Source organism: Ovis canadensis, chromosome 5, assembly GCF_042477335.2.
Source record: "Ovis canadensis isolate MfBH-ARS-UI-01 breed Bighorn chromosome 5, ARS-UI_OviCan_v2, whole genome shotgun sequence".
Taxonomy (NCBI): Eukaryota; Metazoa; Chordata; class Mammalia; order Artiodactyla; family Bovidae; genus Ovis; species Ovis canadensis.
Genome location: NC_091249.1, coordinates 95,454,137 through 95,481,053, shown reverse-complemented (window position 1 = coordinate 95,481,053; position 26,917 = coordinate 95,454,137). Strand labels below are relative to the sequence as shown.

General features: G+C 38.4%; 2 protein-coding genes and 1 non-coding gene across 3 annotated transcripts in view; all 3 read left to right on the top strand.

Annotated features, from left to right (window-relative positions):
- Window positions 1-26,019, top strand: part of TMEM167A (transmembrane protein 167A) — a 46,201-nt gene extending 20,182 nt beyond the window's left edge. The window contains exons 2-4 of the mRNA XM_069592582.1: window positions 14,354-14,463; window positions 19,034-19,068; window positions 25,144-26,019. Coding sequence (XP_069448683.1) covers window positions 14,354-14,463; window positions 19,034-19,068; window positions 25,144-25,214 — 216 coding nt within the window. The 3' untranslated portion in view covers window positions 25,215-26,019. The remainder of the gene's footprint in view (window positions 1-14,353; window positions 14,464-19,033; window positions 19,069-25,143) is intronic.
- LOC138441503 (ATP synthase F(0) complex subunit C2, mitochondrial-like) lies at window positions 12,942-13,672 on the top strand. Its single transcript, XM_069592581.1, is given in 1 exon segment — window positions 12,942-13,672. A coding segment is annotated over 1 exon segment (558 nt). The 5' UTR covers window positions 12,942-12,956; the 3' UTR covers window positions 13,515-13,672.
- LOC138441930 (small nucleolar RNA U109) lies at window positions 16,249-16,383 on the top strand. Its single transcript, XR_011257497.1, has one exon. It is a non-coding gene; the product is annotated as a small nucleolar RNA U109 (small nucleolar RNA).
- Window positions 26,020-26,917: the final 898 nt, after the last annotated feature.

Genomic DNA, 26,917 nt, shown 5'->3' with positions numbered 1-26,917 from the left:
GTTTTTATCAGAATTAGATGTATAATTTGTTGAAAGCTTTTTGTGCACCTAATACATGATCATATGGTTCTTATTCTTCAGCTTGTTAGTGTCACACTAGTTTGGGAATATTTAAAATTCTTTGCATCCTTGAAATCCATCTGATCACAGTGTATGATCCTTTTAATGTGTTGTTGAATTTGGTTTACTAGTATTTTGTTGAGGATTTTTGAACCTCTGCATGAATGATAATGGCCTATAATTGTATGCATGTGTGTGTTTTGGTATCAGAGTGAGTGAAGTGAAGGTCACTGTCCGACTCTTTGAGACCCCATGGACTATACAGTTCATGGAATTCTCCAGGCCAGAATACTGGAGTGGGTAGCCTTTCCCTTCTCCAGGGGATCTTCCCAACCAAGGCATCAAACCCAGGTCTCCCACATTGCAGGTGGATTCTTTAGCAGCTGAGCCACAAGGGAAACCCAAAAGTACTGGAGTGGGTAGCCTTATCTCTTCTCCAGTGGATCTTCCCAGCCCAGGAGCTGAACTGGGGTCTCCTGCCTTGCAGATGGATTCTTTACCAACTAAGCTATCAGGGAAGCCCATCAGAGTGATGGTGACCTCATAGAATGAGTTTGGGAGGATACTTTCCTCTGCAATAGTTCAGAATATTTTCAGAAGGATAGGTGTTAATGCGTCTGTAAATATTTGATAGAATTTGCCTATGAAGCCATCTGGTCCTGGACTTTTGTTTATTGGGAGTTTTTTAATCACAGTTTCAATTTCATTACTTGTTTTTGGTGTGTTCATATTTTCTATTACGTTTCTTCCTAGTTCAGTCTTGGAAAAGTGAAAGTGAGGTCGCTCAGTCGTGTCCGACTCTTTGCTCCTCTATCAGGCTCCTCCATCCATGGGATTTTCCAGGCAAGAGTGCTGGAGTGGATTGCCATTTCCTTCTCCAGGGGATCTTCCCGACCCAGGAATCCCTGGTCTCCCGCATTGCAGGCAGACGCTTTACCATCTGAGCCACCAGGGAAGCCTTAAAGTCTTGGAAGGTTGTATCTTTTTTAAGTTTTTGTCCTTTTCTTCCAGGCTGTCCATTTTATTGGTATATAGATGCTCATAGTAGTCTCTTATGATCCCTTGTATTCAGCCTTCTTTATGGTCCATCTCTCACATCTGTACGTGACTACTGGAAAAACAAAGTGATGTCTCTGCTTTTTAATAAGTCATCTAGGTTTGTCAGACCTAGGTAGAAGCAGTGACAGATTTCCTCTTCTTGGGCTCTAAAGTCACTGTGGATGGTGACTGCAGCCATGAAATCAGAAGATGATTGCTTCTTGGCAGGAAAGTTACGACAAACCTAGACGGTGTGTTGAAAAGCGTCAGAGGATGAGATGGCTGGATGGCATCATCGATGCAGTAGACGTGAACTTGGACAAACTCTGGGAGATGGTGAAGGACACGGAGGCCTGGGGTGCTGCAGCCCATGAGGTCGCGAAGAGTTGGACACGACTGGGCAACTGAATAAAAACAACTAGGTTTGTCATAGCTTTTCTTCCAAGGAGCACGTGTCTTTTTAATTTTGTGGCTGCAGTCACCATACACAGTGGTTTTGGAGCCCAAGAAAATGAAATCTGCCACTGTTCCCACTTTTTCCCCTTCTATTTGCCATTAAATGATGGGACTGTATGCCATGATCTTAGTTTTTTGGATGTTGAGTTTTAAGCCAGCTTTTTCCGTCTCTTTCACCTTCATCAAGAGGCTCTAGTTCTTCTTCAAATTCTACCATTAGTGTGACATCATTTGCAAATCTGATGTTGTGTTCTCACGGCAGTTTTGATTCCAGCTTGTGCTTCATCTGCCCTGAATTTCACATGATGTGAACATTTCACATTTCCCTGTCTTTCACTGTCTTCCAGAGTTTGCTTAAATTCTTGTCCATTGAGTCAGTGAGGCTATCTTACCATCTCATCCTCTGATGCCCTCTTCTCCTTTTGCCTTCAGTCTTTCCCAGCATCAGGGTCTTTTCCAATGAGTCAGCTCTTTGCATCAGGTAGCCAAAGTATTGGAGCTTCAGCATCAGTCCTTTCAATGAATATTCAGGGTTGATTTCCTTTCAGATCGACTGGTTTTATCTCCTTAAAGTCCATAGGACTCTCAAGAGTCTTCTCCAGCACCACAATTCAAAAGCATCAATTCATGTGAATGTATGGCAAAACCACCACAATATTGTAAAGTAATTAGCCTCCAATTAAAAGAAAAAGAAAAAACAAAAGCATAAGTTCTTTGGCATTCAGCTTTCTTTATGGCCCAACTCTCACATCCTTACATGACTACTGGAAAAATCATAGCTTTGACTATACAAGCCTTTGTTTGCAAAATGATGTCTCTGCTTTTTAATACAATATCTAGTTTTGTAATAGCTTTCCTTCCAAGGGGCAAGTGTCTTAATTTCTTGGCTGCAGTCACCATCAGCAGTGATTTTGGAACCCAAGAAGATAAAATCTGTTGCTGCTTCCACTTTTTCCCCTTCTATTTGCCGTTAAGTGATAGGACTGGATGCCATAACCATAGTTTTTTTGAATACTGAGTTTTAAGCTAGCTTTTTTACTCTCCTCAAGAGGCTTTTTAGTTCCTCTTCACTTTTTGCCATCAGAGGGGTATCATCTGAATATCTGAGGTTGTTGATATTTCTCCTGGCAGTCTTGATTCCAGCTTATCATTCATCTAGCCTGGTATGTCACATGATGTACTCTGCATATAAGTTAAATGAACAGAGTGATATTGTATAGCCTTTTTGTACTCCTTTCTCAGTTTTGAACCAGTCAGTTGTTCCGTGTAGGATTCTACCTGTTGCTTCTTGTGCTACATATAGGTGTTTCAGGAGACAGCTAAGGTGGTTTAGTATTCTCACCTCCTTAAAAATTTTCCAGTTTGTTGTGATCCACACAGTCAAAGACTTTAATGTAGTCAATGAAATAGAAGTAGATGATTTTCTGGAATTCCCTTACTTTTTTTGATTCAACAAATTTTGGCAGTTTGATTTCTGGTTCCTCTGCCTTTTCTAAACCCAGCTTGTACATCTGGAAATTCTTGGTTCACATACTGCTGAAGCCTAGCTTGAAGAATTTTGAGCATTACCTTGCTAGCATGTGAAATGAACGCAATTATATAAAAATTGAACATTCTTTGGCGTTATCTTTCTTTGGAATTGGAATGAAAACTGACCTTTTCTGGTCCTGTGGCCAGTGCTGACTTTCCAAATGTGCTGACACCTTGAATGCAGCACTTTAACAGCATCATCTTTTAGGATTTGAAATGGCTCAGCTGGAATTCCATCACCTCCACTAGCTTTGTTTGTAGTTAGGTTTTCTGAGGCCCACTTGACTTTACTCTCTAGAATGTCTGGCTCTAGGTCAGTGACCATACCATTGTGGTTATCTGGGTTATTAAGACCTTCTTAATATAGTTCTTCTGTACATTCCTGCCACCTCTTAATCTCTTCTGCTTCTTTTTTTATCCTTACCATTTCTTTCCTTTATTGTGCCCATCCTTGCATGAAATGTTCCGTTGATATCTCTAATATTCTTGAAGAGGTCTCCAGTCTTTCCCATTCTATTGCTTGCCTCTATTTCTTTGCATTGTTCACTTAAGACTTTCTTATCTCTCCTTGCTGTTTTAGAACTCTGCATTCAGTTGGGTATATCTTTCCCTTTCTCCTTTGCCTTTTGCTTCTCTTCTTTTCTCAGCTGCTTGTAAGGCCTCCTCAGACAATCACTTTGTCTTCTTGTGCTTCTCTTTATTGGGGATACTTTTAATCATCACCTTCTGTACAATTTTATGAACCTCCATCCATAGCTCTTCAGGCACTGTGTCTGCCATATCTAATGCCTTGGATGTATTTGTCAACTCCGCTGTATAATCGTAAGGGATTTGATTTAGGTCATACCTGAATGGTCTGCGATTCATGGGGTCGTAAAGAGTCGGACACAACTGAGCAACTGAACTGAACTGAATGGTCTAGTGGTCTTCCCTACTTTCTTCAATTTGAGCTTGAATTTTGCAATAAGGAGCTGATGATCTGAGCCACGGTCAGCTTCGGGTCTTAATTTTGCTGCCTATATAGAGCTTCTCCATCTTCAGCCACAAAGAATATAATCAATCTAATTTTGGTATTGACCATCTGGTGATGTCCATGTGTAGAATTGTCTCTTATGTTGTTGGAAGACAGTGTTTGCTATCAACAGTGTGTTTTCTTGGCAAAACTCTGTTAGCCTTTGCACTGCTTCATTTTGTACTCCAAACTTGCATCTTACTGCAGGTATCTCTTGACTTCCTACTTTTGCATTCCAGTCCTCTATCGTGAAAAGGACATCTTTCATTGGTGTTAGTTCTAGGAGGTCTTCTAGATCATCATAGAATCGTTCAAGTGGGGTGAATATGTGCCCATAGTTTCCTGTATGAAAATAACTATTAAAACAGTAATTACAAATCAATTTTACTTTATTCAGCCCATAATAGTAACACTTCGAAAGTTTGAGAAATTCAGGAAAGTTGAGAATTAGGTTGAAAACGTTTGAGAGAGAGCACTGCATTATCTCCTCTTCCTTGCATAAAGTTTTAAACTAGTACAGATATACTTATTGCAAGTCTTGTTTCCTTTTTTTCCCATCCCTTAGCAATATACAGGAGACTTTTTTGTCCTTAAAATATTGGCAAATAACATGTATAGTTTTCTTAATGTTTTGAATAGTTTGTAAATTAAATCATTAAAAACGTGTAAAAATTTTCAAAAATATTATGACAGCTTCTGAAAGATGTAATTCTTTTTTTAGGATTCTCCTGGTTATTCTTCCTATTTTTCTGTATGTACTTCAAAATCCGTTGTCAACTTCAAAAATAACTTGTTGCTGTTGGGTTCACTTTAAATTTACAGATTAGTGCTGCTATAAAAACCTGGTATCCCACCCATTCGACTTTTGTGTGCTTTAATGTTTTAAGGCTTTGTCAATTTTGGTCTTTAATGCCAATATTACAGATTTCTTAAGATTGTTCCTATATGTTGAATATTTTAGCTTTTTGTCCTAGTTGCTATTATAAGTGGAGTCCTTTTTCTACTGGTTGATATTATAATTATACAGTCTATCAATTTAAATATTATGTTCCTATCCACCTTACTCAGTTTTAATTCCCTTATGATCTATAATCATTTTTCTCTACATTCTTTTGGGCTTTTTAGGGTAGCACTTATTTTCAAGCAACTTTTTAATAGGAGAAGGCGATGGCACCCCACTCCAGGACTCCTGCCTGGAAAATCCCATGGACAGAGGAGCCTGGTAGGCTGCAGTCCATGGGGTCACACAGAGTCGGACACGACTGAAGTGACTTAGCAGCAGCAAATAGTATATCATGTCATCTGCAAACAGAGATAGTTTTACTTCTTCCCTTCCATTTTGGATGCTCTTTCTTTCTTTTCTTTGTCTGATTGCTGTAAGTAGGGTTTTCAGCACTGTTGAATAGAATTGGTAATGGATTAAAGACAATCTGTTTAACAAGTGGTGCTGGGAAAACTGGCCAACCTCTTGTAAAAGAATGAAACTAGAACACTTTCTAACGCCATACACAAAAATAAACTCAAAATGGATTAAAGATCTAAACGTAAGACCAGAAACTATAAAACTCCTAGAGAAAAACATAGGCAAAACACTCTCTGACATAAATCACAGCAGGATCCTCTATGACCCACCTCCCAGAATATTGGAAATAAAAGCAAAAATAAACAAATGGGACCTAATTAAACTTAAGAACTTTTGCACAACAGAGGAAACTATAAGCAAGGTGAAAAGACAGCCTTCAGAATGGGAGAAAATAATAGCAAACGAAGCAACTGACGAATCTCAAAAATATACAAGCAACTCCTACAGCTCAATTCCAGAAAAATAAACAACCCAATCAAAAAGGGGCCAAAGAATTAAACAGACATTTCTCCAAAGAAGACATACAGATGGCTAATAAATAAATGAAAAGATGCTCAACATCACTCATTATCAGAGAAATGCAAATCAAAACCACAATGAGGTACCATTTCACGCCAGTCAGAATGGCTGCGATCCAAAAGTCTACAAGCAATAAATGCTGGAGAGCGTGTGGAGAAAAGGGAACCCTCTTACACTGTTGGTCAGAATGGAAACTAGTACAGCCGCTATGGAGAACAAAGTGGAGATTCCTTAAAAAACTGGAAATAGAACTGCCATATGACCTAGCAATTCCACTACTGGGCATACACACCGAGGAAACCAGAATTGAAAGAGACACATATTCCCCAGTGTTCATTGCAGCACTGTTTATATTAGCCGGGACATGTAATCAACCTAGATGTCCGTCAGCAGATGAATGGATAAGAAAGCTGTGGTACATATACACAATGGAGTGTTACTCAGCCATTAAAAAGAATGCATTTGAATCAGTTCTAATGAGGTGGATGATAGTGGAACCTATTGTAAAGAGGGAAGTAAGCCAGAAAGGAAAACACAAATACAGTATACTAACACATATATATGGAATTTAGAAAGATGGTAACGATAACCCTGTATGTGAGACAGCAAAAGAGACACGGATGTATAGAACCATCTTTTAAACTCTGTGGGAGAGGGTGAGGGTGGGATGATTTGGGAGAATGGCATTGAAACATGTATATTATCATATTTGAAATGAATCACCAGTCCAGGTTCAATGCGTGAGACAGGGTGCTCCGAGCTGGTGCACAGAGATGATCCAGAGGGATGGGATGGGGAAGGAGGTGGGAGGGGGGTTTAGGATGAGGAACACATGTACACCCAGGGCAGAATCATGTCAATGTATGGCAAAACCAATACAATATTGTAAGGTAATTAGCCTCCAATTAAAATAAATTTATATTTAAAAAAAAAAAGAATTGGTAAGAGTGAGCATTGTTCCCTTGTTCCTGAATTTAGTAGGAAGGCTTTCAGCTTCTCAGCCTTGAGAATTGTTGCCTGTGAGTTTGTCCTAAATATCTTTTATTATGTTGAGATGTTTCCTCTATATCTAGTTTTATAGTTTTTAGTATGGAAGGATGTTGCATTTTGTTTGAATTCATTTTCTGTGTTTATTGAGATGGTCATGTGATTTTTATTCTTCAGTTTGCTCACATTGAGTGATTGTGGATATTGAGAAACCTTTGTATCCTTGGGATAAATCCCACTTAATCATGGTGTTCAATCCTTTTAATGTATTATTTGATTCAATTTGCTAATATTTTGCGTATTTTCTTATCTATATTCATCAAAGATATTGGCTTGTTGTTTTCTTTTTTGGTAGTGTCTTTGTTTGGCTTTGGTATCAAGGTGATAGTGGTGGTGTGGAATGAATTTGGTAGCATTCTGTCCTTTTCAACTTTTGGACTAATTTGAGAAATGTAGATTTAAGTGCTTCCTTGTATGTTTGGTAGAATTCCGCAGTGAAGCTGCCCAGTCCTGGACTTTTGTTTGCAAAGAGTATTTTTATTACAGGTTTTCTTTCACTTGATCAATCTGTTCAAGTTATGTTCACTTAATTTTGGCAGGCTTTGTGTTTTCTATAAACTAGTCCATTTCTTCTGGGTTGTCCAATTTGTGGGCATATGATTGTTTATATTTTTATGATTTTCTTATATTTCTGTGGTATCATTTGTTATTTCTTCTTTTTCATTTCTTATTTTGTTTATTTAGGCCCTCTGTCTTGTCTTGATGAACCTGGCTAGATTTTGTAGATTCTGTTTGACTTTTCGAAGTCCTTGCTCTTTATTTTACTGATCTTTTCTATTGTATTGTTTTTAATCTCTATTTTATTGCCTTCTGATCTTTATTATTTCCTTCCTTTAGGTAACATAGGGGTTTGTTTGTTCTGTTTTTGATTGTTTTAGGGAGTAATTAGGATGTTTGTTAGAGATTTTTCCTGTTTCTTGAGGAAGACCTGTGCTTCTGTGCACTTTCTTCCCAGAACTGTTTTTGCTGCATCCCGTAGGTTTTGTAAGGGTGTGTTTTCATTTCGGGGCTCCCCTGGTGGCTCAGTGGTAAAGAATCACATGCCAGGGCAGAAGACACTAGTTTGATCGTGAATTGGGACGATCCTCTGGAGAAGAAAGTGGCAACCCACTCTAGTATTCTTGCCTGGAAAATCCCATGGACAGAGGTACCTGTCAGACTACAGTCCATGGGGTTGCAAAGAGTCAGACCCAGCTTAGTGACTGAGCATGCACGTTTTCGTTGTCATTTGTTTCACGGTATTTTTTTTTCTTTTATTTCATTATTGTCCCATTTATATTTTTATAGCATGCTGTTTAGTCTCCATATGTTTGTTCTTTTCCTGTTTTTTTCACCCCCTGTGGTTGATGTCTACTTTCATACCATTGTGGTCAGAAAAGATGCTTAAGATAATTTCTGTGCTCTTAAATTTGTTAAGGCTTGTTTTGTGATCTTGTATGTGGTCCGTCCTAGAGAATGTTCCATGTGTACTTATTTAAAAGAGAAAAAACATGTATTCTGATTTTTGGAGATGTAGTGTCTTGTAGATATCAAGTCCAACTGGTCTGATGTATCATTTAGGATATCTGTTTCTTTACTGATTTTCTGTCTAAAAGATCTGGCCATTGATGCATATATGTAATTAGTATAAGACCCTCTGGCTATTTTTAACCATTTATTATATAAGGTGCTTCCTGCCTTTCTTTATGGACTTTAAGTCTCCTTTGTCTAATATGAATATTGCTACCACCAATTTCTTACCATTTCCAATTCCATGAAATATCTTTTTCCATCTGCTAACTTTCAGTCTGTGTGTTCTTAACCCTGAAGTGAGTCTTTTGTAGGTGGCATATTGTAGTGTCTTATTTTTCGTCTAATCTGCCTTCCTGTGTCTTTTGATCAGGTCATTTAGTCCATTGACATTTAAAGTAGTTATTGATGACTGTGTACTTATTGCCATTTTCAACCTTGTTTTCCAGTTACTTTTGTCCTTCTTTGTTGATTTCTTCTTTTTGTTTTTTTTCTTTTGTGGTTTGTTGGTTTTCTTTTATATTATGCTTGAGTTCCCTTCTGTTTGATTTTTGTCAGTCTGTTGTATATTTTTTATTTGTGGTGAACCAGAAACTCCAATACTTTGGCCACCTGATGCGAAGAGCTGACTCATTTGAAAAGACCCTGATGCTGGGAAGGATTGAGGGCAGGAGGAGAAGGGGCCGACAGAGGATGAGATGGTTGGATGGCATCACCAACTCTATGGATGTGGGTTTGGGTGGACTCTGGGAGTTGGTGATGGACAGGGAGGCCTGGCATCCTGCGGTTCATGGGGTTGCAAAGAGTCGGACACGACTAAGTGACTGAACTGAACCAGGTTCTTAAGTATATTGACACATAACTATGTCTACTTGCATTTTGTCATCTTTTTCTTGTTTTTCAATCAATATACTGGCTTATTTAAATGATAAAACTTCCCTGATGGCTCAGATGGTAAAGTGTCTGCCTACAATGTGGGAGACCCGGGTTCGATCCCAAGGTCGGGAAGATCCCCTGGAGAAGGAAGTGGCAACCCACTCCAGTACTCTTGCCTGGAAAATCCCATGGACAGAGGAGCCTGGTAGGCTACAGTCCATGGGGCCACAGATAGTTGGACAAAGAGTAAAGCTGAGTGACTTTACTTACTTAATCATTTTATATGCTTGCCTTTCCTATTGTAATTTCCCCTTTTCCTATTAAGTCTTGCTTCTTTTCTCTTTAGAGAAAACCTTTCAATATTTCTTCTAGGGTAGGTTTAGAATTGCTGTATTCTTTTAATTTTTGCTTGTCTGAGAAATTCTTTATCTTTCTAGTCTAAATGATAATCTTGCAGGGTTTAGTATGTTGTAGGTTTTTCTCTTTCAGAACTTTTTGAGTATATCATGCCATTCCCTCCTGAGTTTCTGCCTACAGAGTTTCTGCAGAGAATTCATCTGATAGCTTTATGGTGATTCTCTTGAATATGACTCTTTGGTTTTCTCTTGCTGCTTTTAGACTTCTGTCTTTGTCTTAAATTTTTGCCATTTTAACTATGATATGTGTTGGTGTGGGTCTACTTGGCTTTCATCTTTAAGGGGACCCTCTGTGCTTCCTGTACCTGAATATCTGTTTCTTTCTTTTGGTTTGGGAAGTTTTTAGCCTTGATTTCCTCAGATACATTTTCAGTCCCCTTTTATTTCTCTTCTTCTTGGACCCCTGAATTGTGAATTTTGTTACAGTTAATGATACACCAGATGGGCTTCTCTGAAGGCTCAGTGGTAAAGAATCCACCTACTGGTGCAGGAGATGCAGGTTTGATCCCTGGATCAGGAACATTCACTGGAGAAAGAATTGGCAGCCCGGTATTGTTACATGGGGAATCCCACGAACAGAGGAGCCTAGTGGGCTACAGTCCATGGGGATCAAAAGAGTTGGACATCACTTAGTGACTAAATGACAACAAAATGATACATCAGAGATCTCTTGTTTATATTTTTAGAGTTTTTTCTTTAGCTGTTCTGACTGAGTGATTGCCATCATTCTGTTCTCCAGATCACTTATTTGTTCTCTCTAATTTAGTCTGCTGTTGATTGCATCTGTATTGGCTCTTATCTTAGCAACTGTATTGTCTGCCTTTGATTGGTTCGTGTTTATAGTTGCTAGTTCCTTGTTACAATGATCTGAATTTCTATCAGTTACCTTTTTTAGTTCCTATAACATTTTTCTTCCTTTTTGAACCCAGGGTCTGGAAGACTGGTGAGGGCTGTTTCATTTCTTTCAGGGGAATTTCTCTTGTTCTTTTAAATCTGAGTAGTTCCTCTGCTTTTTCATCTTTCTTAACTTCATTCTGTCTCTATGAATTTAAGAGAAACAGTTCTCTACTATGGATTTGAAGGTGTGTTTTTAATATGGGAGCATCCCTGTATAGTCTGTGTGAGTACAATATTTTTGACAACCACAGTTCTGCCCATAAGCAGCCCAAAATTGCTTCTGTTTTTCCATTGTGTTTGTCCCAGATATAGTGCTAAGCTGTAGGCTGTGGTGCAGAGTGGACTGGTTCTGGGGGCCAGGGCACTGGCTGCATGAATCAAGATGGTTGTGCTGTTTCCTGGGACCTTAACTGCCTCTGTGGCAGGCCTCTCTCAGGACCTGTCCACCTCAGATCCAGCTCCAAGCAGAGGTGGGAAGAGGGTGGACCTGGAGCACTGAGTACTCCTCCACAGGGGCTCTCTACTGGAGACATGCCTTTCTGTGCATCTCAAAGTCCACCCAGTACCACTGCCAAAACCTGGACCCACCTCGCAACTCCTTCCCCCTTTACCCCCACCTCCACTTTAGGGGTGCTTCAGCCTGTAGCAGCTTAAAGCAGGGCTTGAGTCCCCACCCAGAGACTGAGGCCAGGTTGTGGCAGTGAGAACACCAATCCTAGCCATTAGACCAGTGGTCAGTGACAAGGCCCTGGCCCTTCAACTATGCAGAAAAGAATACCCACACAGTTGGAAAGTAGTGAAACAAGTAAAGTATGTGTTAAAAGGGGGGAAAAAAGAATACAGTATGTGTGGATAGACACATGGGCAGACTCAGAGAGTTGCTGAGTCACACCCTCATGGCAGTTTGAATTACTTTTATGGGGTAAGTTCTTCCAGGTTTCTTTTGGCCAGTCATTTTGATTTGCCTGGTTCACAGTCCATATTTGGTATATCTCAGGATTCTCCCATGTGTGAGCACACATCTCTTAGCCAAGATGACTTCTACCAAAAAGGCGTATGGGTAGAATATCCCTTGACATCACTCCTGCTTTGACCTCCAGGGAGCCTTTCTGCAGGAATGTGGTCGAGGAGGTCTCATGACTCCCTAAATGAGAAATGAATGAGAAGCTGAATGAGAAATGTGTGGTCTGGGCAGGGCCCAGCCTCCTCCCTTATTTGTGTTGCTATTTTCGTCTTGGAATTTCAGTCCATAGGGAATGAATCTCTAGCTGCTTTACTCTGGTGGGTGCCCATCTTCCTCCTGCCTCGGGACTGTGGGCTCTGTGGCTAGACCTGGAACACCAGACCCCAAGAGCTGGCTTCTTGCAGCCATTAATAGATGGTGTCCTCCTGCAGAGCGTATCTGCGAAGATTCACTGCTTAGCTGCTGTACATATTTGTATCCCAACCTGATTCACACTTTGACTGGGAAGTGTGGTGCGGTGCAGCCGTCAGCAGCAGTCTCTCTCCACCCTGATTGTTAGCAAGCCAGCATGCGTACATTCCTATCAAGTCTAAGCCCCTGAAACCGCTCTGTCTGTTCCAGCAGGCAAGGATGCTTCCCAAGCCTACCTGTGTAGACCCTTTCTCCTTTACACATGCCTACCAGAGGCATCTTGATGTCCCATCTTGATGCCTTTTTTCTTCCCTATCCTACCTGGTTACATGGAGATCTTTCTTGCAGCTTTGGTTATATAGGAGATCTTCTGCCCATTTCCAGTTGGTTTTCTGTGAGAATTATTCCACATGTAGATGTATTTTTGATGCGTTTTGTTGGTGGAGGTGAGTTTCACATCCTACTCCACCATCTTGATCCCCCCTCAGGAAGTACTATTGAGTCTACTATAAATATATTGTTAGCTACTGTGTGAGATTGATATATTTTAGCTACCTGTATATAATAGAAAAGTTGTTCTTTTGTATGTACAGTAGTATTCCTGTACTTTTTAAAAATTGTTCTATTTACTCCATCATCTCTTATTGGGCTCCCACTGTGTGGCTGACGGGTAGTTAGGTTCTGGAGATTCCGTTTGTCCCCTCTTTAGGGATGAGTATTATGATAAATGTGTAATAGTTTTATTTAAGAACAGATTCTTGTGTTAAATGTTTTATCTTAATAACTTTTAAAGTATCAGCAGTGAATGAGCAAGTACTTTTTTTCCCCAAAATCTAATTGACAACTGTTAGTCAATGCATGGAACATGACTACTTAAAGCATTCTTATTCTAAGAGAATTTCAGAATTGAAAAATCTTAAGCCAGCTCTCTGTCTTCTCTGCACTGGGAGCAGCTCTCCTGCCACAGCCCTTCATCCCCTGAAAATGTACACTTGCGCCAAGTTCGTCTCCACCCCCTCCTTGATCAGGAGAACCTCTACACTGTTGAGCCGATCACTGTCTGCAGTGGTGGTAAGATGACCGGAGACACTGACAGATGAGAGCCACAGCAGCTTGGCAGTAGTCCCCCGTCCCCTGACCACCTCACTGACTCCTAGCCGCAGTTTCCAAACCAGTGCCATTTCAAGGGACATTGACACAGCAGCCAAGTTCATTGGAGCTGGGGCTGCCACAGTAGGGGTGGCTGGCTCTGGAGCTGGAATTGGGACCATGTTTGGGAGTCTCATCATTGGTTATGCCAGGAACCCTTCTCTGAAGCAGCAGCTCTTCTCCTACACCATTCTGGGCTTTGCCCTCTCGGAGGCCATGGGGCTCTTTTGCCTGATGGTGGCCTTTCTCATCCTCTTCGCCATGTGAAGGAGCCGTTTCCACCTCCCATAGTTCTTCTCCCGTGTCTCGTCTGCCCTGTATGTTTCTTTTTCCGTACCTCCCCAGGCAACCTGGAGAAGGTGGTTGGCTCAGGGCCTGACAGAAGGAAGACAAATAAATACTGTATTAATAAGAAAAAAAAAAAATCTTGAGCCAGCATTGAATCTGTCTCCCCATTCTCCACCTGGTTTTGCTGATGTGAAACAGAGATTTAGAGAGGGCAGTATTCAACTGAGGTTACATAGCCAGCTTACTTGCAGAGCTTGAAGACCATATGTTCTGCCTAGTAGTCTGGAATCCTAGGACATCTGTATTAATTATTGGTTTGGCTTTGGTGAGCTGGTTTGGATTTGTAACATTTTTGGTGGTATTTTTAAGTTCTTGAATTTAGAATTTTTGTTGCATCTTCTGAATTCCTTAGCCCAAAGAATGGAGAAGAAGGTATGGTCTCAAAATACCTTGTGATTTTGCTTTTAAGGCTTCCCTGGTGGCTCAGATGGTAAAGCGTCTGCCTGCAATGCAGGAGACCTGGGTTCGATCCCTGAGTTGGGAAGATCCCCTGGAGAAGGAAATGGGAACCCACTCCAGTATTCTTGCCTGGAAGATTCCACAGACAGAGGAGCCTCGTAGGCTACAGTCCAAGGGGTTGGAAAGAGTTGGACATGACTGAGCAACTTCACTTTCTGCTTTTAAAAAGTGTTCTCAGACATGTCATTCTGTTTGCCTTTTTGAAGAAAAAAAATGTGATTCTTAATATGGAATTGTCTGACTTTTTGTTACCTATGCAGTTTATCTTGTGACATTAATTTTTCTTTTTCTCTTTTTAGTCTGCCATTTTCAATTTTCAGAGTCTGTTGACTGTAATCTTGCTGCTTATATGTACCTGTGCTTATATCCGATCCTTGGCACCCAGCCTCCTGGACAGAAATAAAACTGGGTATGTTACTAATAATGTTTAATCACCCAAGTTAGTTCTTAGAGATATTAAATGCCAACTATTGAAAGTCATTAAGTAATTTAATTTCTATATATAATTTAGTTTGTATAACTAAATTATGTAAAAATAACTTTTTACATTGTTTTTTCTTGTTTTTAAAGAAATCCAGATCTTTATAGTCATAGATTCTTACCAAAAAGATAAATAGCAGAAGTTACCTGAAGTGTGCTGGACTGAAAAAAAAAAAGTGTATTTTAAAAGATGAGATAGTTTTTCTTTCTGAAAATATAGCTACAGTTTAGTAGTTTCAGAGACAGGGTTTGGCCTTCATTTTTAATAGTAAAATCCATTATCTTATCTTGAAAGCATTAAACAGTTTATAAGCACTGTGTCCACTACAGTACTAATATAGACAGCCCACCTCCACTCCAGGACCACTCTAATCATATAGGCTTCCCAGCTGTATCATAAAGCAAACATCTTTGGAGAGATTTAGCTTTCTTAAAGCAATAGTAAAAGTTAAGCTTTGGGCATGTCACATCCCTTTTAATTGTATGTTAACACTCCTGCCAAAATTGAGCTTAATGGAATACAATATAGACTTAAATTTTTTAAGTGCCATGTTCCTCACACAGAAATACATGTTGAGTTCAACCAGAAGGACAACTATATTAAAAAAAAAAAACCAGAGACCATATGGTGAATACTGTCTAAACTTTTTTTGCCTTACAGATTAATTCTGTGAATAATTGTCTTAATCCTTTCATGGTAAGGTCCTTAATCATCTTAAGAAATAGTAGGATGAAATAGAACACTTCACATAGGAATAATTAATTATCTCCACCTTTTTTGTTTTTGATGGAAAGGAAAAGTTCTAATAACAGAGCAAAGTTGTCTAACAGAGCAAAGTCAGGCTCTGTTTTTCCACTAAGAAAATCTCCTACAAGAAGCAAGGTAGTAGATATTCAACTATGAGAGGAAATAATTATCTTTCCTTCAACTGCATTATATCTTTGGGGTCATAATTAACATTTATTCAAACATTCCATTATCTAAATCATTTGGCTTTTGTTACCATTTCTTTTTATTATGTAGGTTTGTTTGAACATCTATAAAGGCATAGAGAACCGCTACCCAGTTTTGAATAATGAAAATCTGTAATCTTGTTCCAATAAACTGATGATCTGTCTCTATTGTCCTAAGGCATTTTGTTTAACTTACTGAAGGTGAAAACAGATGTTATTTGTCCATGGGTTTTTCTGACAACATCTCACTTCCTTTGTAGAGATTATGTTCTTATCATTCCACCTTTTGTCTGAACTATTATTGCACTGAGTCTTCAGTCCCTTTGTTGAAATTATATAATTTTATTTGTTGCTTAGTTGTACGAGAAGCCTTTCTACTCAGCTAAATAATTTTATTTCCTCCTTCCCTTTCTCTGCAATCCCCTGTGGGTTTCTCTGGTGGCTCAGCAGTGAAGAATCCACCTGGCAATGCAGAAGGCACAGATTCAATTGCTGGGTTGGGAAGATCCCCTGGAAAAGGAAATGGCAACCCACTCCAATATTCTGCCTGGGAAATCCCATGAACAGAGGAGCCTGGCAGGCTACAGTCCATGGGGTCACAAAGAGTCATACCTATGGTAGAATCCAGTAAACAATCTCATCGATTGTTATTTTAGATTTCTAATACATAATGTTTAATAAAGAATTTATTTCATTCATGAATAATCCCATAGTGGTAGAACAGAGTATTTGTACATTTCTGGTGCTGCGACAAAGTAGGCTGCATGTGGAAATGTCTGCTTCTCATTCCTTTGGAAGCAGGAATACATCCACAACATGCTACATTAAAAAAGGAGTTCTCAGGGCTGCCAACCTTACAGTAGAGGTTGAGTAGTAGTATATTTCTCCTACATAAAACCAAAGGAATATCATGCCTATTTTTACATTTTAAAGTATATATGATACGGTTAGCTGTTTGAAAGCTTTTTTGAAAAACTTTTTGTTTTGTTTGCTTCTGGCTGTGCTGGGTCTTTGCTGCTTGCTACATGGGCTTTTCTCTGTTTGCAGCGAGTGGGAGCTACTCTCTAGTTGTGGTGTGCAGGCGTCTCATTGCGGTGGCTTCTCTTACTGAGGAGCATGGGCTCTCAGGCAAGGCAAGCTTCAGTAGTTGCAGCACGTGGGCTCAATTCCTGTGGCTCATGGGCTTAGTTGCTCCTCAGCGTGTGGGATCTTCCCAGATCAGGGGTCAAACCTGTGTCTCCTGCATTGGCAGGCAGATTGTTTACCACTGAGCCACAATGGAAGCCCTAAAAACATTGTCTCTATACAAATGTTAAGCTCCTTTTATTTTGACTTGTACAAATGAAATAATTTCTGTGGAAGACATTTTTACTGGTCCTTGTTCTTTTCTGTTAAAAATATACATTTATGAAAGTCATAGTAAACTTTCCTTTGATTATACTGAGTGTTCCACTCTTAAGTGAGCCAATTAGATAAAATGGACCAATTAGATAAAATGAGTTCTTAATAACTTCACTGTTGAAAATAGCAACTTCATTTTTTGCTGCTTCAAATAGTATAGAACTTAAAAGCAGCAGCGAAGAGTTGCTATTTTGTCTAGTTTCCTATTTTCATAGACTTTATAATTTTATCAGCATATATGCTTACTGGTTTATGTCTTTAAAAACTAAGCAGCATATTTGTATTGGTGCTTACCAGCTTAAGTTCCTTTTAACATTTGGGATATCGTGTAAATGTCTAGGTAGGGAAATATGTGAAAAAGACCAAAGCAGTACCAATTAATCTCTTATGTTGCCAAATTAGGAATTTTTTTCACTTAAGTAGCTTTTAATATGCTCTGTTATACCAATTTCCTACTGATGCTTTGATGCTAATTTCTAGACTATAAGACCTGCAAAGACCTTGACTGTGATGATATGGTTTCAGAAGGGCTTCCCATAGAGGAACTTCAAGTGTCCTACTTCTGAATACCTCAACCAGAGCAGCTTTGAGTCAGTAATTCATTTTATAATCAGTAGATTTTTAGAATCAAGTTTGCAGGGCATTGCAGATCACTAACAAGTTGTCTTCCATTTTTTTGATGAAGTGTAAGCCAATGTTAGTGATACCTGGAGTTATTGTCCATACCTTTAGCCTATGTAATATTGAACATAGCACATGTTAGTCACTAAAGACTTTCTGTGTAATAACTCATTTAACCCTTATAGCAACCCTATTAAAATGAGGTAAAATAACCTGCTCACAGTTATGCAGCCAATTCAGTAGAATTGAACTTAGGCACAGTTTAGCCCTGATCCTTTGCTTTCAAGAGTATACATTTGTCCTTTTTATTCTTATAGTGAAGTTGTTTCACCTGTCAGAATTCCTATCCTTCACAATATTTATATTTTTGCCCATTTCATTTAATCTGAACTAAGGGACTTTTTGCTTTGATGTCAGGAAATTACTGTATACTTCAGAGGAGGAACATGTTTGGAACTTAATTGACTCAGTATTTTTTTTAGTCTTAACCATTCCAGTATAATGATTTATTGCCAGCCATCTCTTTGGGCAAAGAAAATATAATTTATCTCAAATATAAACATGATTTTCTTCCTGTAACAATTCTAATTCACTGCAGTAATTTTAATGTTAGTTTATCTTGATTTGTAACCATGTGCAATACTATTTATATTTCTGTTCTTTTGTCACATCAAAATAATTGTCTATTTTTTTTCAAATATCTTTCATTGAATGTCATTTTTTTTAAGCTGTTAGTACTTTTTTAGTACTGTTAGTACATTTTTTAGTACTTGCAAAATAAGTGATATATCCATATAATATGTATTTATGTCTTTATTCATGGAACTGAAATAGAAATATTAGTCTAATTTTTATTATTTCCAGAATATATGTATTTTAAATATATATTTTAAATTTTATATGAAATTATAGTTTCATATACAATATCCCTAAACTAGGGTTTTCTTGTGTTGAGATATGTTATGTTGAATATATTACATTGAAATATAGGCTCGTATTTTTGTATTCCTCCTCATTTAATGTTATGGTCATGTAAATACTGTCATTGGAATTCATGATTATAGATCATTTAAATATAGAACTATATTCAGTAAAAAGTTTTTTCAGTTAATGTCAAAGTTTATCCAAAACCAACTGTGTCCATGTACTGTTTTTGCAAAATTAATGTTTATTTAAATCAGCATTATGTGTTTTTTGCTTTTGAAGATAAAGCACTTGAAGTTGACTGAATTAATCTTTTACTAGTAAGCTCTTGTGCAAATTTTTGCCATTCTTACATTAATTTACTTTGGGCCCAACCTGTGACACCATGTATGTTCCAATTTCTAATAGCTTCTGTACATTGATGGTTGGCAAGCTATTGTGTCCTACTTTTCTATATAAGTAGTGGCTCAATATCAAATGAATTTCAGTTTAAAGCAATGCATCAGCAGTTAAAATGCTAATATGTAATAAATTACCTATATGATACTGAATAATTTGTCTTTCCCAGTAATCGGTAGCTGCTTTTTTATTTTCTGCAGGTTATTGGGTATATTTTGGAAGTGTGCTAGAATTGGTGAGTATCTCTCTACTTTCTTATGCTGTAAACTGTTGGCCAGTTATAGTCAAATCAAAATATCAGTTTTTAAAGTGCAAACTTCCCAGTTGTGTACCTTTTTGCAGTACTTTATAGAGGTCCATGTAACTCTTTTCTTGACACTATTTAAAATGATTTCACAGATATCTTCTAATATTCACTAATAGGGAGATGGAAAGCAGGTCAAAGGTCTCTGTAATTTAGACAGTAAACAGTATGCATTCCTGGTTTTGAGATTACAGGCAAGTATGTATATGCATACATTGTATAGAGCATGCTGTTCCATATAATATGTACCATTTCAATAACTGAGGTGGATTTTTGCATTTAATGAAAGGCTTGCTGAGCAACTATCTAATTGCCCCCTGGTAAGTCATAGAATCTTACTAGTTGCTTTTAGAAAACATGAACTATTTCATCTTTTGAATCCATGTTATCTTCTAACTTTTCATAATAAAGTTAGTAGCATCTTAAGTGTGTAAATGGTTAGATAACAATATATATTAATATTCATTGTCCCATAACATTATGTATAGTATTTAATACAATGCCCAGCACATACTAGATTCTCAAATAATTGGTAAGTAAATGAATTAAAATGTGCTTTATTCACCAATAATTTTTTTTATTAAAGTGTAATTGATGCAAAATATTATGTAACAGGGCTTCTCAACCTCTGGGCCACAGACCAGTTCTGTGGTCTTACTGCTGGGTCATATCGTAGTTCTGTTTTTACTGAGAAACCTCTATCCTGTTCTCCAGAGAGGCTGCATTAATTTACATTTCCACCAATAACCACATCCACAGCAACATTTGTTGTGTCTCTTCTAATGATAGCCATTCTCATAGGTGTGAGATGACATCTCATTTTGGTTTTAATTTGCATTTCTGTGATGATTAATAGTATTGATCATCTTTTCATCTGCCTGTTGGTCATCTGTATGTCTTCTTTGAAAAACTTTCTCTTCAGGCCTTCTGCCCAGGTTTAATTGGGTTGTTTTTTTGATGTTGAGTTGTATGAGCTGTTCATAGGTTTTGGATATTAATCCCTTATCAATCATGACATTAGCAAATATTCTGTCTCATTCCATAGGTTGTCATTTCATTTTGTTGATGGTTTCTTCTGCTATGGAAAAGGTTTTAATATTTATTAGATCCAGTTAGTTTACTTTTGCTTTTGTTTCCTTTAGATAGATCCCCAAAAATATGATTTATGTCAAAGTATTTCACTCTATTTTCTTCTAGGAGTTTATGGTTTCCAGTCCTACATTTAGGTCCTTAATCCATTTTGAGATTATTTTTATATGTAGTGTGAGGAACTAGCTGTTCTGATTTCATTTTTTTATGTGTAGCTGTCTAGTTTTCCCAACACCACTGGTGGGGGTGGGGAGAGGTTCCTGACACAGTTTGGTACGGTGTCTAGGGTGTTCTGAAACTTGGCCTGCTAGTGGGCCAGACCATGTCTGAACTGGACCCAGGGCAGGGCCTGGCCTGCAGGGATGGGAGCTTAGGGGGCAGTCTGAGTCTGTAGGTTGCAGGATTGTGGTTTTCTAGCATTTAGTGTCTGCCCCCTGTTGGAGTGAGGCTGATCCAGAGGCTAGAGCAGGCTTCTCTGAGGGCAGGGCTGGGCTCCATGGGTTTCTGGGGCTGGTGCTTGCCTGCTGGTAAGTAGAATGGAGCACTGAACCCTCTGGTGGATAGGGCCATGTTCAGAGGCAGCTGTGGGCTCTTAAGGCAGCATGTCTGCTGATGGATGTGGCTCTGTCCTCACCAGATGGGCTGCTTATCTTGGGGTGTCTCAGCACTCACCTATAGGCTGTTGGGCAAGGACGCAGTTGGGTCCTAGCACTCATAAGCTAGAGGAGAGATTCTACAGTGGTTCCTGCCAGTGTCCATATGACATAAGTAACTCAGAATGGCTCCCGTTAGTGTCTGTGTCCCCAAGGTAAGATGCAGTCACCTTCTGCTTCTCCAGGAGATTCTCCAAGACCAGAAGGTAGGTCTGACTGAGGCTCCTATCAAGTCACTGCTTTGGCCCTGGGTCCTGAAACTTGTGAAATTTTGTGGGTGTCCTTTAAGAGAAAGGACAAGAATAAACCTCATGCATTAAACAGATAACCCAGTCAAAAATTGGGTAGATCTAAATAGACATTTCTTCATAGAAGACATACATGAATAGGCACATGAAATGATGCTTAACATTACTAATTATTAGAGAAATGCAAATCAAAACTACAGTGAGGTATCACCTCACCCCTGGTCAGAATGGCCATCATCAATGGCCATTGAATAATGAATGGTGGAGAGGGCGTGGAGAAAAAGGAACCATCCTGCACTGTTGCTGTAAATTGGCACAGCCACTGTGGAGAACAGTTTGGAGGTCCCTTAAACAAAAAATGAGTTACCATATGATTCAGTAATCACATTCCTTGGCATATATCCAGAGAAAACCATCATTTGAAAAGGAAAAGATATATGCACCCCAATGTTCATTGCAGCTGTAGAATATCACTCAGCCATTAAAAAAAAATGAAATAATGCCATTTGCAGCAGCCTGGATGGACCTAGAGATTATCATACTAAGTGAAGTAAGTCAGACAGAGAAGACAAGTATACTGTACCACTTGCAAGTAGAATCTTGAATTTATTTACAGAAGAGAAATAGACTTGCAGACATTGAAAACAAAGGGGGGAGCTAAATTAGGAAATTGGGATCAACAAATACTATTACATACAAAATAGATAAATAACAAGTATCTACTATGGTGGCTCAGAAGACAAAGAATCTGCTTGCAATGCAGGAGACCTGGGGCGATCCCTGGGTTGGAAAGATCCCCTGGAGGAGGGCATGGCAACCCACTCCAGTATTGTTGACAGGAGAATCCCCATGGGCAGAGGAGCCTGGCAGGCTACATTTCATGGGGTCGCAAAGAGTTGGACACGACTGAGTATCTAAGCACCGCACAGCACAATATAGCACAAGGAACTATATTCACTATATTGTAATATCGTTAATGGAAATCTGCAAAAGAATGTGTAAATATATATGTGGATGTGGATGTATAACTGAACACTTTGCTGTATACCTAAAACATTGTAAATCAGCTATTCAGTAAAAAAGAACATTATGGACAGTTTGAGGGAATAGAGAATATCACTGGATTCATTCATCAGTTCAGTCACTCAGTCCTGTCAGACTCTCCAACCCCATGGACTGCTGCAGCATACCAGGCTTCACTGTCCATCACCAACTCCCAGAGCTTACTCAAACTCATGTCCATTGAGTCAGTGATGCCATCCAACCATCTCATCCTTCTCCTGCCTTCAGTCTTTCTCAGCATCAGGATCTTTTCCAATGAATCAGTTGTCCGCATCAGGTGGCCAAAGTATTGGAGTTTCAGCTTCAGCTTCAGTCCTTCCAATAAATATTTAGGATTAGAGTCATGAACATTAAAATTATTGGCTTATGGTGAATAAAATGTTAAGGCATTTTAAATCCATTTTTTATGTAATAAGTTAGAAAACATTGTACAACTCCATTAGTAACTAATCCAGGTGACTTTGTTCACAATTGTTGCTTGGAAGTGTAGGTAAAGGTTTCAGACATCTAGTTTATAGCTTTCTTAAAGATATCCTGTTAGTATTATCTGTTTTTACATCTAATTATAAACTATGCCTTTTCCTTTTTTGCTTGCCCCTGTATTTTCATTTTCTTCTCTTGACTGCGTGAATATCATAGGTTAAATAATTCGGTTATTCACTTTTGCCAATTATGTGAAAACCACTAGCTTTTCATTTTGGCGAAGTGTTTTAGAAAATGTTGGTACTGATATGCAGCTTTCTCAACCACATGTTCCTCTCTTATCTTGACACAGAATATATCCCCAAAGAAAGGATGCAATTTTAATGGGAAAAGGCCCAGCCAGATCATCTTATCATGTTACACAGCACATTACAGCAACTGTTTCACATTCACTTACAGAGACCTAAGACCAGACAAGAAGTAACGTTCTTACCCTAGTTCAACTAAAGATGTTTAGCTCTACCACATGGCAATCTCTTTTAAGAAAATTAAAAACAGGAAAATGAAACCCATATGTAAATCATAGTATTCTAAGTTGGAGGATGAGGAAGAGAAGAACTTCCTCAAAAAATAATTTTTAGCAGATGGCAAATTTAGGACAGTATTAATCTCTTCTTTTAGTATTTAAGAAGGCTATATTTGACAATAAGAGTATCTAGCCCTATGGAAAGAGGGGCAGGCTTCCTTATAAGATCTACCTGATGGATTTTTGTTCTTGTTTTGTTGGATAACTTGAGTTTTTTACTCTGAAAGAATCAGCATTGCTAAAAAAAACAAGGAACAACACTTTTTTCTTTTTTCAGTTGAGATAATATTGTGAAAATTGTATTTTCTCACTTTCTGAATTTTCGTTTAGTTGGAACACAGTTCATTAAATGTCTGTGGATAGAACACTCTGGAAAACCCCAAATGTTTATTTTGTTTGCATGTGTGTAAAATGTGTCATGAATATTGCCATTGAATGGATAAAAAGGTAAAAAACTTACCAGTTGTATCCCTGTGGTCTCAGTGAGGGAGCTCTGAAAATAATGACCTTCAAGGTTTTAGTTGATAAGAGTGATCAAGATTGACATTTTCCAGAAGTAATTAACTAACCTAGCTAAGTGAATTAAGGAGCTTAGTTACTAAAAGACAATGGCAACCCACTCCAGTACTCTTGCCTGGAAATTCCCATGGATGGAGAAGCCTGGTAGGCTGCAGTCCATGGGGTCGTTAAGGGTCGGGCACGACTGAGTGACTTCACTTTCACTTTTCACTTTCATGCATTGGAGAAGGAAATGGCAACCCACTCCAATGTTCTTGCCTGGAGAATCCCAGGGACAGAGGAACCTAACGGGCTGCCGTCTCTGGGGTCCCACAGTTGGACACGACTGAAGCGACTTACCAGCAGCAGCAGGAATAGTTACTAGAAAAGAAATTATTTTAACACCATAAAAAAACACAGGTGAGGGGAGTATAAACCATCTCTATAAAGGAAGGTGAAAGTGAAGTCGCTCAGTTGTGTCCGACTCTTTGCGACCCCATCGACTGTAGCCTACCAGGCTCCTCCATCCATGGGATTTTCTAGGCAAGAGTCCTGGAATGGGTTGCCATTTCCTTCTCCAGGGGATCTTCCCAACTCAGGGATCGAACCCTGGTGTCCCACATTGCAGGCAGACACTTTAACCTCTGAGCTACCAGGGAAGCCCTTCTATAAAGGAACCAGGTACATACTCAGGATTTTTCCTAGAAGTAGCATGTCCTCACTCTGTCCTTACTCTTTCTCCTTCCTTCCTTCTTCCTTTCGTGTGTGCCCTCAAGGCAGCACAAAAATGCCCACTGCCTTGTACAGTCTTGGAATTATTGAAGAAACAGGAATGAACAAGATAAGTTTGAGTTAGCTCACAATCACAAGATACCTGTTTGCAAGACAGTTGCACAAGCCAACTCCAGATCTACTTCATGCAAAGGAAATTCTCCAGCTATAAACAGACACTCCTTAAACAAACGGGAAAACTAATTCAGAAGTGATTGTTCTATGTCTCTAACCCAGAGTAATTATTACTATAAAAGATTTTATACAAAATCCATCTCAGAAATAGTTTAGTTTTCTCTAATGTGTGTGTGTGTTTTTTAACATTCTATGTGATGTTGATTTTTTAAATGCAGTTTTATTGAATACTTGTTTATTTTCATTCAGGAATGCTATCTTTTTCCCCCTTATAAGTTTTTTGAGATAATTTCTCTTGGGTCTTTATCCTGCATTCTTTGTTATATTTTTTAATATGTAGGTGTATGCAGTGACACTAAAACAGCTAATCCAGTGTTTTCTAAAGACATGACAAAGAGGTGGTCTTAGATCGGTATCGTTTAGTTCATTCTGATGTGTACTTACTTTTATGTTGCATGTAGTTCATTTTGCCCCTGCCCTTAAGTATATGGACTTCATAGGCAAGAATCTTATCTTGGTTTAACTACCTTTTTTCCACCAGGTGAACGGAAGAGTCCTTATGTTGCAGTGTGCTGTATCGTGATGGCCTTCAGCATCCTTTTCATACAGTAGCTTGGAAAAATGCCAGAATTCTTCAGTCGCCATCAGATTTAAATATGACAAAAAGGGACTGATCTGCCGAAAATAATGGAAAGAATGGTTAACCCTTTTATCTCTGAACATTGAATGAGCTACACTTTCAGCTGCTGTTCTCTATTTTTGTTATTGGACCAATGTTCTATATAAATAATTAGGATGTAACATTACTACATAGAGTTGAAATATGTCTGTAACAGTCAACCTCAGTACTGTCGCTACAATATTACATTCTGCATCTGTCATTCTGTTGTGCCAGATACCAGTTTTTAGTGAGGTATCTTTAAGGCACATAGCAGAAAACAAAATTGGTGAATTATTCAGGTTCCTTTCACTGTGATTTGGAAATGATAAATGTTTATAGAATGAGACCTTTTTTTTTGGACTAGCTTTTTGATTGGGGGGGGGGTTCAGTTTGTGCTGGTAAGGATTGCATTCATATTTAATAATGCTGGCTTTCCCTCTGGCCATTTTGAGCATTAACCAGAGTACCTCTGCTCTTAGCAATATGTGGTTTACTACAGGTGTTTGAACTATTTAAAACAAGCCTCTGTAGTTCTTGAGGAGGAGGACAGATGTGACTTTAGAGGAAATGTTAAGACTATTGAGAAAATGTTCCTATTTAACATAAAATAATTCAGAATACCTGACTGGTGTTATTATCTCTGAAACCTCTGGTTAAGTATGGATAAATGTCTTAAGCAAAAATTTGACCAGCTGTCATTCTGCAAATAAGACTACATGCTTAGAGTAAAAAGAGCTAAACAGAACAATTACAGAATGATAATCTTGGATGTGTTTTTCATTCTTTTTAGTGTTAGGTTTGTACATTTTAATTACCCCAAAATACAAACTGTGTTTTTGTTTTTTTAATACATTGCTCTCAATCTAGTTTATGTTTTCTATATCAACTTGAACTGGAATCTTGTATAACTTAGTAAGTGATGATAAACAGCTTTCAAATCTACTTACCATATGCCATGGCAAAAATGTCTTTGAGTTTTATTGATAAAGGAAAACCTTCAGTAATTTTTATCCAGGCAACAGGATTTTTGGAAATGTGACCTACAGATTTTGTAGTAGAGCAGTTATTACACATTTATGGTTAACATTTAAGGTTCAACCAAAATTCAGTAAAAATTTCAAAACTAAGGAGAGCTTCTTAGCTAAAAATTGCCTGTTACAGTTTTAATTAGATACTGTTGTCAGCTATTAATTGCCATAAAGATAAGACTAAACTTTTTTTTTTTTTTTTTTTAAGAAAAAACTGTTTGGAATTATTATAAAATGAGCCTGCCAGTAGCTCTTTCTGCAGAAACAGAGTACGGACCTAAAAGTCACTTATTTTTATGACTACTTTAAGGTGCTTAGTAAGAATTCTAGGAAACATCTAAGAAAGTCTTGTTACATGTTGCTGGTTTGTTTTTGTTTGTTTTGCAAAAGATGAAAGCTTCTGTAGGCTGTCAGTATCTTTGTTTATTGTACATTTCTGGCTTATCTATAGCTGATTTAAAATGGTATATTTTGCCTTCGACAGGTAGTCAGGTTATGATAATTGTTCCTACCTGCACTGTCTCTTGGGCTGTTGCATTAGGTCAAGGATTTTCAGGGTATTCCCCAAAATAGAATTCTTATCAGCATACAGAGAGTAAGTAACCTTCCTGAGTCTAGTTTCTGAG